This window comes from Pygoscelis adeliae, unplaced genomic scaffold (genome assembly GCF_000699105.1).
Source record: "Pygoscelis adeliae isolate BGI_AS28 unplaced genomic scaffold, ASM69910v1 Scaffold67, whole genome shotgun sequence".
In the NCBI taxonomy this organism is placed as follows: Eukaryota; Metazoa; Chordata; class Aves; order Sphenisciformes; family Spheniscidae; genus Pygoscelis; species Pygoscelis adeliae.
This window is the reverse complement of record NW_008825271.1, coordinates 5,817,379-5,830,770: the sequence shown is the minus strand read 5'-3', so window position 1 is coordinate 5,830,770 and position 13,392 is coordinate 5,817,379. Positions and strand designations below refer to the sequence as shown.

General features: G+C 38.8%; 1 protein-coding gene across 1 annotated transcript in view; it reads right to left on the bottom strand.

The window, feature by feature from the left end:
* GUCY1B3 (guanylate cyclase 1, soluble, beta 3) overlaps nucleotides 1-10,891 on the bottom strand; it is a 28,495-nt gene extending 17,604 nt beyond the window's left edge. The window contains exons 1-3 of the mRNA XM_009329803.1: nucleotides 10,797-10,891; nucleotides 9,653-9,771; nucleotides 4,353-4,550 (exon numbers count right to left, since the gene is read on the bottom strand). Coding sequence (XP_009328078.1) covers nucleotides 4,353-4,550; nucleotides 9,653-9,745 — 291 coding nt within the window. The 5' untranslated portion in view covers nucleotides 9,746-9,771; nucleotides 10,797-10,891. The remainder of the gene's footprint in view (nucleotides 1-4,352; nucleotides 4,551-9,652; nucleotides 9,772-10,796) is intronic.
* Nucleotides 10,892-13,392: the final 2,501 nt, after the last annotated feature.

Sequence of the window (13,392 nt, the reverse complement as noted above, 5' to 3'; positions counted from 1 at the left end):
CATTTGTAGCCTTGAGGGAGTCCCTGTCCTGACTTCACCTTCACAGGTCACCCTCATTTATACACAACCAACCTCTGACAAGTGAAGCAAGAGAAGGCATAGCCAGAAGGCTGCTAACAGAGATCTCATGCCAAAGCTGGTCATCAGCACCATGAAGATTTTTAGTTCTTATACTGAGACTGGCACAACTTAAATATTCTTAGTGTGTTCTCAATGTCAGCAACAACTCTTGGGACACTCCCTGCTGCAAAAATTATATAGTCTTAGCTCTATTTAAATAAAAATGGATTACCATATCAGGGAAGATAAGGCAAATTGGATTGGAACTAATTAATCAATTAATGTCAACCTAGGCTTTCTTGAACTATTCAACTGGAATTGTGAATCCAAGTTCAAAACAAATTGCCTTCCTTTCAGTGCTACCAGAGTTTAACAGAGACAAACTGAGACCTTTTATTTTTTTTCTTGCCTTCAGCACACACATACCCTAGGTGTTAAAAGAAAAGGCACATTTCCTGAAGGACACCATTGTGGAAAAAGAAAGCCCTACTGTATTTCAGAAGAACATGTATATATATATATGTATATATATGTATGTATATATAAAATAGTTCTGTGTGAAACTGCAGAAAGGTGATAAAATTAAACATTTTTTTTCCATTTAGCTATTTCTCCACCCAAAGAAACAATTTGAGACAAAACACGAACAATGTGTTTTTCTCAATATTTATCTTTCCTCTTGCAATCAGGAGATTTCTTAGGTTTTCTCTGCAGGTTGAGGGAGGTGATCCTTCCCCTCTACTCAGCACTGGAGAGGCCACACCTGCAGTGCTGTGTCCAGTTCTGGGCTCCTCAGCACAAGAGAGACATGGAGCTACTGGAGCGAGTCCAGTGAAGGGCCACTATGAAGATTACGGCACTGGAGCATCTCTCATAAGAGGAAAGGCTGAGGTAGCTGGCACTGTTCAGCCTGGAGAAGAGAAGGCTCAGGAGGATCTTATACTTGTGTACAAATACCTGAAGGCAGGGTGCACAGAGGATGGAGCCAGGCTCTTTTCAGTGGTGTCCGGTGCCAGGACAAGAGGCAATGGGCACAAACTCAAACACAAGAAGTTCTGTCTGAACATCAGGAAATGCTTTTCTACTGTGAGGGGGACAGAGCGCTGGCACCAGTTGCCCAAAGAGTTTGCAGAGTGTCCATCCTTAGAGATAGTTGAAAGCTCTCTCTTTCACGAAAGAACACGATCCAGAGCAACTGGCTCTAGGTGGCCCTGCTTGAGCAGGGAGAGTTGGACAAAATGACCTCCAGAGGTCCCTTCCAACCTTTGCCATTCTGTGATTCTGTGTAACCCATGAAACAAAATCTAACCACTTAATAAAAACAGTATGATTGTAAACAATTAAGATCTGCTACCACCTTCACAGAAACTGGTAATATGTAAGACAAATTCAAGCAAAATTTCATGAAAATACAGACTTAGAAGCACGCATTCTCTCAAGCAGATTTATGTAAGCAGTTGTTCTAAACAGCCAGAGAAGAAAAGTGGATAATAAATTATTAAACATCAAATTGCAGATATCAACTTTACCCTAATATAAAGAGAACTTACTAAAACAGTCCTGTGTTGGATCGTTATGTAAATGCTTTGGATAAAGAGATTTGGAAGGACAACTTGGGAATTTCAGCTCTGTTCTTGCAAGTCAGAAGGCAACTCCCACAATAACATCAGGAACTTAGGGCTAGGCACTGAGGCTCTTATCAGTTCCAATAAAATTCTTCCTTAAGCAAAATTCTAACTAAAGTCCAAACCAAAAATTTTACAGAAGAGGCGTTGATTGGCCCACAAAAACTGAGGGGATGAAAAGCAACTCCATTGTTTTTCTGTGCTGTCCTATTTCAAACAATGCATTACTAAGTCTGAAACATGAAAGCATTAATTTACTAAATTATGAGGCGAGGGATCGAATGAAAGAAGTTGGTCAATTTTTTTCTCCTGTTCTCATTTTTTTGAACAGTGTAAAACTAGCTGGGTACCGCAGTGGGAGACTTACTCTGCTTTAAAACCCTCACCCTGTACCATTAATGATTAATAGCTGACCTGTGGAGTAATGGAGGGAGACTTTCATTGTCTGTGTGGATAACCTGCAAACATTGGCACTCTCACCTTACAGAAACAAGTAGCTGATTATTCTCTGCTTATCTACCACTGAAGTTTGTGAGTACCTGTGGAGTAAAGCACTATTTAATGTCATTGAAGGTGTCAAAAGTCAGGCTTTATTAACCAGCAGAGACAAGAAAAAGTTCAGGGTTGAGGGCACATAACTTTCTAATAGCGACAAGGGAACAGGGTAACAGACAAAATAAAATACAGACAATATGCACTTTCTTCAGTGTAGAGATAATACTAATTTTTAGGCACCTATGTGCTTTTGGCTCAGACAGTCTGGAAGAATAGTTTGGATTTAAATTAAACTTTGTGCTCCCTTACAATAGGTTTGACCAATGCTATTAAATTTCTATTTAATTACAGTACAACAGTAAGATTTGCAGAAAAGCCTAACAAAGTCAAATGAAAATGACAAGTAAATTTAGAATCAATATTTAAAACTCTTTGGAACATATATTATTTGTGGGAAGTCCTAGATGGATATCAGTACTGTCCAATACAATCTTCTCAACAAAGTAACATTCAGATTGAGGGCATAGTTTGTCAAAAGTTTGTTCTGGTAGCTGCTTTGCACAACCCAGATTTCTCCTCTGCCACACTGATCACTTTTGTCTCTGCATGACCCTTCGATTATGCTGGCAAAACTCTCTCTGATAGAGAGAACACCAAACCACATAAAGGAACAGATGTGGCTAAAAATAACCCAGAAAAAGAACCTGTTATTTTGAACCCAGTTCATTTCCTCAGTCTAGTTTATTTTATAGCTTCACAACAGCTGGAGAGACACAGCTGAAGAAGCTGTCGTAGGACAAGCTTGAGCCGTAAGAGAAGGAGGACTGCATAAGCTGGCTGTGCTACCAAAAGAAATGCTTGTCAAGCAACAGCTTCAGCACTCTTGCAGCCAACTTTCCAACATGCTCCTCTTTGTCTGTCTCAACACTTGGAATAAACAGGGACCTAAGAAGAAGATTGTTTTGATTCTGTTGCATCCTTCGATCTGATTACTAACACCTGCTGTAAAAGTTTGAACTATGGATTTCTACAAAGTAGAATCTAAACAAGGACATCAAGTATATCACCATCACTATACGGAACTAGCCATTCAATATAAACCTGAGCTAGCTTATAACAAGAAACCTAAAAGGCAAATACTCTGATATAGCAGTACAAAGACCTTTGTCATTGGGTTCCTTGTAAATCTGTTATCTGAGCAAGATCATGTTTTTGTGATACATTAATGAAACTGGAACGGATTTTCTGAGCAAGTATACAATGAAACTGTGCTAGAAATGTAATATGACTAGGGAATAGTTAAAAAAAAAAAAAAGAATGCTTGCTGTACCTGCTTAGAATCTCTTTTACTTGATGAAAAGTATTTTATATCAGTTGCAATATTTCTAACACCAAAAGGCTTTTATTTGCTGTTTTTCCCCAGTTATATCTGCACCTTGGATCAAGCTCCAATTTTATACCATTACATATGCAAGGCCTGGTCAATTAAATCTTTCTGTTGCTTTGTATGGACACAAAGCAGAAGCCTCTTTCCCATTTCACAAGTGACTTAGCACACATGACGTTATGTAAACTCTGTGACTGAGGAACATTTTTCCACTGCTGGGGCTGTAGGTGTATATCCAGCCACACTCCCACACAATGGTAGTATGAGACCCACAAACACATCTTGGTTCTGGGACGGACCTGGCATGCAGGCTGGGAGGAAAACACTCTGTTCGCCAGTGAGGCCTCATCAACGCACATCAGCCTCACAGTTTGCACATAGATGAAGAATCTAGGACACAGAGACAAAATGTCCGTGTTCTCAGAGAACACAGTAGACAGTAAGAAATATATGCCAAATATAAAACAAAGTGGAAAAAAGCACACCAAATAACCCAGTACCTAATTTCTGTACATGTCACCTCCTTCTTTGAATAAGGGATATTGTTCTGAACTGCTCCCGATTGGGTCTGTTTGCAAATTAGTGCTGGCCTTCTCAGCACATAGCTGACCTGTCCTTAAAGCAACACAAATGACGATGTTGCTCTTCCTGAGTCTGTACTGATGCCACTGCTTCACAGAGGACAGCAACAATGAAAATGATTGTTTGCCATTACTTCCTTTTGATTTTCTTGATTTTGTCCTAATGACATAAACTTCCAATGTGTACATCCCTTCAGACATTACCTTCATATCTATTTCTGTACCGTGGATCTGTTGAGCTACTGTTTTGATGATTCCAATGACAATATCCTGAAGACCTTCTCTTTCCGAATAGTAATGCAGAATGAGTCCCTTCCCCTTCTCCGCATCAGTGCATCTAAAGGAAGGGGCTCGCATACCCGGGTAAATAGTAGCGAGGTGGTCATGCAAAGCATCCAGGTTCTGGAAGAATAAATTAAAAACATTATTATAAGGCATTCATTTATTAGTTCTGAAGAAAGTAAGTACATATTCTGTCTAATCTGAACATTTCCTTTCTCCTACTGCTCACACTTCCTGTGCATTTGCCTTATTATTTGTAGAACTGTCATCATAGCAGGCTTTTCAGGTAGCTCGCAATGTTCTTTCCATCTGCTGTGGCAATATTTGGACAATGAATGGCATCAAAATCAGCACTATTAAAAATTACTCCAGCTAGTAAGAATTCGTGCTTGACTATGCTGTATTTTGAAACACTCCAATGATTAAAGACCTTGTGTGTGTTTCTCAATCCAGTACCTCATCCATTTTCACCCCTTCCAAATTCTAGTCTCTATAAGCTCCTCTTCAGATGTGAATTTAGGTGTCAGATACAAATATGCATGTCTGAATAAACATGAATCTTTTTCCTTATTCTCAATGAAACAGGCTAGTTCTGGTCAACCCAAGTTTACAGGGTCTGACAAAGTCTCAACTTTTAAAGTACCGATTTAAATTATTAAAAAACAAACCTCAAATACATACTTTCTTTGAGAATAATTGAAAAAAAATCCACAGGATACATAGAACATATCACAGCTGCTGTAATAATGTTTCAGAACAGGTTATTCAAGAAAGGGAACAGGTCTTGTATTTTTCCAGCTGATGTCCTGGATGTCTTACATATTTAACTTTAAATTTTGACCAGACAAATTGCTATCTGGAAAGGAAAGCTAAATGATAAATTGATAGGCATATCTAATAAGGACAAGAAAGAGAACAAAGAAATCAAAATCACACTTAGAACACAATCCTAGCTCCGACTTTGATTATGAAGCAATTATCAAGGCTCCAGTTTGCTATTTACTGTATATTTAACACAGAAAGAGCAACCTAGAGCAACCTTGCTGAATAGTGTTGCAATCCATATAATTATTTACCTATGTTGTAAAATTCAAACAACTCCTTTACATCTGAAGTCCAGAACATTACTGCATATTTTAAATGTTGTTGTCCCACTCCCCCGGGTAACTGCTAGCACCAGGCTTTGCATATTGTTTTCTGCCAGCACAGGGAGAAGTGAGGTGAAAATATTTTCAGTGTGTTGTCTGGGCCATTCTCCACCTTTCATGAGCATCTGTCCATCATCAAATTTGTGGAAGCATACTGAACTTGATTTCATGTCAGCTGTGAAGTGCTCGAACAGCTGCCTCTTCTCCTGGGAGGCCTCCAGAGGAAATGAGACTCTTAGAAATGAATTCGGTAGAATGCACTCAGTCTGGAACTTCCTCCTTCAGTTTTTTAGTTTGTTTCAAATTCATGTTTTTGTTGCTATATCAACACCTCCAAATTAAAACTTGAAGAGGCAACAATCTGGGAGACAATTCATTCCAGCTGTTAGTGGGCACTCAATTGCAAAAAGTATAATGCTTGAAGGCAAATTCTGTAAGAACTTTGCAGGGTTCAAGACAATGAAATTGGAAGAGACTGCTTTGAAAGACTGTGGATGAGAAAAGAGTGAGAGAGCTGACTGGCTCTGAGAGAGTGCCCCACAATCTCCCTAATCGGTGCAGAACTGCTCTTTCAGTACACATGCCTCAGAAACAGCTGGGATATATTGACCTTTTGGAAAAAAACTCTTAAGGAGATACATGGGAAAAGACGATAATCTTCCAGTTACACAGTCATCAACACCTGAAGAATTTCAAAAGGAGTTTGTTATGGGAAACGGCCAATGTCAAGGACAGAATTTTTTTAAGATGGTTGTCTAATTATTATCATTCAAGTCTGGCACAAGTGTTGCTAACAAAGGACAGTAGCCCCATTCTACAAGACCACTTTGCCACTCTACTACCCCATTACTGACTTTGTCCAAGCAGTGTCACAGGCGAGCCCATGTGATATGCCCTTCAGTCTTGACTCTCTAACCATCCAGAGTGAGGGACTTGCCCCAGGATGTATTGCAGCCGCTTTCCAGTCCCCAGTGTGTCTTTTCTCCCTATGCATACAGATTATGGGGTGAGCAAAGACCTTATTGTATTCAGAACCTTGCTACAACACATAGTCACGAAGCAGCAGAGATGTGCTTCCAGACCAAGGAGCTGAAATCACTCCCAGATCCTGTCATTTGGACATTTTCATCGTCACTCCCACTCCTATTTTTTGTTGTGTTTGATCCACTCTAAATTGATATTGCAGCTTCTGGAAGAACAAATCTGTCTTTTTTTCTAGTTTGTTCACCTGCTGTGGGCCAGAGGTGCAGTCAGGTACAGATAATAATAGGTTAAGCTCTCTCCCCGAATTGTTGGCTCCTAGACTGCTCAGATGTATGCCAGAGCTTGTGCTGGGACCAGAGACACAAATTCTAGAGCTTTGTAGAGCAGTGATCAGCTCCACGGTGAAACACAAAGGGATCTCCAAGCAAGAACAAGCAGTGGTACTACATCAGGCACATCCTGGCCTGCCTAAAAGCAAAAGAGTTGTGATTGGCACCTGAAATACACAGATATGCTGTTCAGCTCTGTGTGGTACAGAGCATCTGGAAACTTTTCTAGAAGAGGAATTAGTCCCCTGAAATTTGTTGCACTGCCATTATGAACAACTAAATAGCCATGTAAATGATTCCCTAAATGAGAGAACTAACCACTACTCCAATGTTTGATTTTCATTCGGTAGAAAGCTACTGAACATAACATAAAAGCACACTTTGGGTTTCTTAGGAGGTACCTCTTTTCACATTGCTTCTTTTTGGCACAGTGTCTTTCAATATGATTTGCATTTTTCCAGGCCTGTGTTTTTCATAGAAATTATAAATATTAGATTTAGTTGCTCTATCTTTTTCCTCTTTCATGAAGCTTGAAGTGTGTTTCATCTGTGTTTCATCTACGAATAAACTACATTTTCTCTGAGATGTCAAGGGAAACAGAGCATAAATATGAGGTTTATTTTCACATGCTTTAAAAAGCTGCAGCCCTCAATTATTTCCTATATCCTGGACTCAGTACAGATTTCAAGAAGCACCTTTTGGAACTCTATTATGTATTTTAAGAATCTGACAAAAGTTCAGCACACTAAAACCAATCTGCACCTATTTTTGTAATAGGTATATAAATCAGTTTCCTGACCTAATCTGACTGCTGGAAGATACAAAAATAATAAATCACGGATAATGTTGATTTTCCATCATAAGAAAAAGCTAAAAAGTATACTTCTGGCACAGCTACTAATACGTTAGTTCTGTTAAAATTTACAGAAGTATATAATAGCCAATGTCATCTGTTAACACTGAAATCCAAACAAAGCAGCTTAAAATACTGTCATTAGAAGAATACAAATGTAAGCTGTTCATGCTTTTATAGAGGTTTGGTGTGCACTATAAACGTGTCCAATCTTTTCATCGTCACACATGGTAAGGAATGGAAAGAGAAGTACACTACCTGGAAAAGGGGATGAGGGAACGGAATAGGGAAGGACTGGCCCATCCACGTGTACCCAAAGTGATGGAGCAACGGGACAGCTACACCTTTTTTCTCCTCCTCCCCTATTCTTGCTCAACCCTAACCACAATTTCAGTACATGAGTCTCAGAATCACAGAATCATAGAATAGTTTGGGTTGGAAGGGACCTCTAAAGGTCATCTAGTCCAACCCCCCTGCCATGGGCAGGGACATCTTCAACTAGATCAGGTTGCTCAGAGATCCATCCAACCTGACCTGGAATATTTCCAGGGATGGGGCATCTTTAAAAATTACATTTATCTGAAGGCTTCCTTTGAGGGCAGCCTGTGAATGAAGCTATGAAATATAAAGGATGTCACATCCCATAGACAGACAACAGTATACAGATCACACATGGTATGCATAGATTACACATGGTATGTGTATGTTGGAGCATACACATACCCTGTCTATCTGCCCAGCAATTACTGTCCGTGGGACTTGTACAAGAAATCTGGGTTGACTACGTCTAGGATGCTCTGGAATAATCCAGGTTTTGGGGCAGGTGATGAGACACAGAAGTAAATATTCTAGTAATCCAGCAAACTATGCACTCTGCTCTTTTCACTTATTATTGCTGGAAAGATTTTAAGGGAACAGATGACAAGAGGCTGCTAAATTTCCAGTGAAAATCAATAGAGATTTGACACTCAGCTTTTGGGCATTCTCCCATGAAATCTTAATCAGGTCAGTGTTTTTAAACTCATTGCAGCACACAGTTCTCTCCAACAGTGATATATATCACAGATCTTAAATCCAAAGTGGTTTTTGAAGTGAACAATTTTCAGGTGACAAAAAAAGAGCCTATTTTCTCTAGAAATCACGCTTTAGAGAAGTCACTACATTTCTTCCACGCTATTGAAAAATTGTTTTCGTTTTTACAGTGCAGTGTGACGCTGTTCTGCAGTTAGGAAAGCACAAAAATTGACTTAAACACTGCTGCTCTACCCCACCCTCAGTTCATGGATGAAGGATAATGTCTTAGAGATAAGCTGTGTATGAGCCCTAGCTCTGTACATAATGTACAAATAGAAATAACCAGTATCTACAATTAGTCAAAGAGAACTTAGGAGAAGAAATATCCTACAAATTGGGAGACCACAATTTTTGTTAGTATAAACAAGGTAAGTCTTCTTACTTAACACACACAGGCAATTTGAATTGCTGGGTTTTTTCATGTCTCCTGTACTCCATACTTTTGTTACATATGAAAACTCCTGTTAAAAACTTTTCTTTGGAATTTCAAATGAAATTTCAGATTTATTAATGCCTCTGCAACCCCAGCTTACCTGCCTTCTCACTCCTTTTTTATGAAATTGAACAGTCAAAGATGCTATGGGAAAATTATTACTCTATCAGGTAACTGAATAATATATTAACTGAGAAGGAAAGAGAACAACAACGCCAAAACTGCTGAGCAGTAGAAAGCTCTATAGAATACAAATACCAAGGAAGAAAGTTTTCAGACACCTCTCCACAAATCACTGGAAGATTATACAGTACAACGTATATTTCCAAATCTCAATCTAATCTGTTGACTAGACCATACTTCTGTCTGGTATCTGAAATAATTCGGCACAAAATTCTTACCTGCAAAAACTCTCTGACATTTGAGCCCAAGACACGTAGAATTGTATCATAACCAGATTCTTGACAAAACACAAAAAACATCTTCCCAAACATTTGAAGAATTTCCCCGGCATTTAGATCTAGTTAAAACAGGAAAATACGATTCAGTCCAAACACTGCATTTCACGCATTTTGCTTACTACTTTAGTCTTGTATGCATAAATAAGAAAGACAGTACCTAAACTCTACCCAGATCCAGTAGGTCAAGAATATGAGAAAAACAAGATTCAGGATCCACATGGCAAATAATGAGTATTCAATACAGGAATTTCATTAGGATATACCAATTACCATCATGACTTTGTCGCATTGTGCATTTCACGCATGTATAGCATTTTAGATTTTGATACAGATAAGAAATCACTACTTGAAAATAAAGGAACTCGGTTGTTAGTAGTGCTCGCCTCAGGGGAGTTACTTCTGGTTTACAATAGCATGAAACCACATCAGCTGCTCCAGTTCAACATAACTGCTACAATCATCATGGTCTTATGGGTTCTTGGCTAATTACTGATTCAGAACAAATTCATACCGCACTTGGGTCTGCAAATAAAATAATGCTGATGGGCATAATTCTACCTTTTAAATTCCAGACCAGAGCTGCAATGATTGAAAATGAATGCGACCCAAATCAACGGCAGATATGAAATGAGATGTGCCCATGCCACAAACATTTCTGTAACTCAGCATGCTTGTTCAGCAGAGAGATCAAGGATTCATTCACAGGCTGCTCTTGCAGCAGTGGTTGAAACCTGGGTGTATTGGCAAGGTAGTTACAGCGGTATATTGTTACTTCATGACTGCTTGTAATACTGACCATGCTCTGTGGATGAGGTATATTACTGCAGTTTAAGGTGTACCTATGACTTGGAATACTTTGGAAGTAATAAAAATTGCTTCAAGTAATAAAAGGAATAAAAACTTCTTAGCTAAATAAAAAAAAAAATCCTTTCTTCCGAGATTTTAAAAAAATTCTCTTTGACCAATACCTCGTTTTAACTTGCTCTGTGCTAAATCCTATTTCTCTCTGCTACATGGATTTTTTTTCAGGGGGGGGTTATATGTTATGTGATGAATGGGCAAAGAAGATATCTGTATTACTTACTAAGGACCTTGCTTGCAGCTGCAACCAGATCATAGGTTTTGGAATCATCGTAAATTATTCTGACAAGAAACTGTCCTTCTTCATCCAGCTGTGCCTCCTTCCTAAAAAAAAACAGAACAAAATTTTTTTTGGTTGTGGAGAAGCATCATATCGATAAATCAATTATATATTGCTTGGTATTAGTCTTTGAAATAAAATAAGTTTGTAGGTTCTACCTTTAAGAAGTTACTTAAGATAGAAAATTAGGAATAAATCTGTTCCGTACCTCAGAGTCATTAAGGTACAATACAAATATTTCAGACCACGTCTGTTCTGAAAATAATAATTAGCTGTGAGAAAATAAACACATTTTTTCAGTACAGAGCCTCACAAAGAAGTTGCTGAACTAATAAAGACAGAATTTGCATTTTAAAATAGGGGAATATCCAATAATCCAGCCCAAGATTGGCTCTTTAAACACTTTTTAAGCAAGTGTTTTAATTCCTTCCAACTTTGATTACACTTTATTTACAAAAGGCATGGGATGTTTTTAACAACCATTTGCACACATCTTCAAAGAGGAATCTAAAATGCAGATGTAGGTACCTAATCAAATACCTTTTTTTCAGAATTCTGCACATGCCCAGTAGATAGAAACAAAAAAAAAGGATGCTAGGATTTTGTAAGGCCTTGTTCTCGCATTGCACGTCAGCTCTTCATGAGTAAAGTGTCACCACTTAGCTAAAGCACAATGAAAATATACATTTCTTCACTAAAGGAAACAATTCTCAACCCCAGGTTTAAGACAAGACTCATGCATACGTCATGTGCACACTTACTACTGATGCTAAGTAAAAAATCAAAATGACTCCTTTTTTTTTTCAGGATCATTTATTATTCTCTTCAGCTTGAACATTGAGTCCGCAGCTTGTCCAAAAGGCAGCACAACTCTGTAGGCTACTTTTTTTCCCTCAGAAAAACAAGTTCATATCTCTAGGCAATGGACTGCTGTGCCTTCCAAGCCTTGCATATGACACTAGTGAGTTGCTAGGGAGGGCCCACAAGTTCCTCCCTGTTTTACCCCATGTGCTCAACACAGGAGCCAGGCCACTGGTGTTGCAGCGGTGGCTGAGTCCCAGCTCTCTGGAGGAGGACAAGGAGCACCTTCATGGGCAGGCAGACCCCAGGATCCTGAAGGGCCAGCTGCCCCATGTGGCTGGCCCTACTGCGCATAAAGCATGCCGATGGACATCGTCGGGACTCTGCCCTGTCACAAGTGCAAGTCACATTCTGTATTTGTTCCTCATTCCCTGGCACATTTTCCTTCAGCAGAGAGAGGGGGATGTGCAGGGGGCACACTGTGGTCTCCGATGAAGCCATGCTCTGTTTGTTGAAGTCCTCATCTGGCAAAGGGGCACAGCCTCCTTTCTCAGTGTATTTTGTGTAACAGCTGTTCACCTTCTGTGATCTCGCCTACAATGACTCTACAGAGTCAATGTGCTTTGCCGAAAGAGTGACAAAAGAGGAGACATTTGTAGGCACTCATGCTCTAATTTATGTGCTTAGAATGTATTTTGGCTCAGCAAAACAAACATGATCGTGACATTGATAGCATCTTTGCAGGTGGAGGGTCACAGCTACCTCATTAAAAAGAAACGATCCCCTTTAATCTAAATGCAGGTATATGCTGCAGACCACTTCAGAAAGACAAAAGAAAGGCAAAGAGGCAGGAAAGCCTAGAAGAGAATGACTGAATCACACCTTCTTATGTCACACCAAAAAAAAAAATTAGTACAGGGAGTTGCTCTTCAGAAAAGGCCTTAAAATTAGAAAAAATATCAAAAAGGCAGATGGTGAGGTAGTTTTTTATAAAAAACTAAGCGTAAGTCATGCAAATCAAGACATTCATCAGCTCAGGCCTGGAATAATTATTTTTCTAACGTACAAATGAAAGAAACCATCAGTAAAAAATTATTTACTAGTACCATGGTAATGAAGGGCTTTTACCAGATTAGGACAGAAACGCTCCTTGAGTTAAGGCTGAAACATACAGTTTAAAAGCCAATATTTCTAACTGCTCTAAATTTCTAATGGTCATCAGAGGAATTATAAACCTATAAAAAGTAGATTCTAAATCTACTATGTAAACTCCTACATCCTCTTTTACATCAAAATCTTTGTCTCCATCATCATAACACAATCAACCATCAATCAAAACAAAAGTTTTTGACTGCAACTTGGATTCTAATTTTCTAGAGCTGCCATAATTTATTTTAAAAATGAAATAATACAAAACAATAATGCCTGCACAACAATTCAAGCATTTACAGTTGTAGTGGAATTATCCAGCCATACAAACAGAAACATATTCTGTGTTACTCAAAGGGGAGAGAGGTCTGAGAATTAAGTACTCTTGTTCATCTTAAAACTGCTAGATGGCAAATGGTGCTGCTGATAAGGCCTGATTCCAATCTCATATGATAGTACTCTATTGACCTAAATAAAATTACTTGTCATTTAACCCTCCAATTAGTAATCATCAGTCTTTGATAAACTGTTCACTTATCAGTGGAAGGCTGGAACGCATTATTTTCTTTTTCCTCTTCATCTTCCTTTA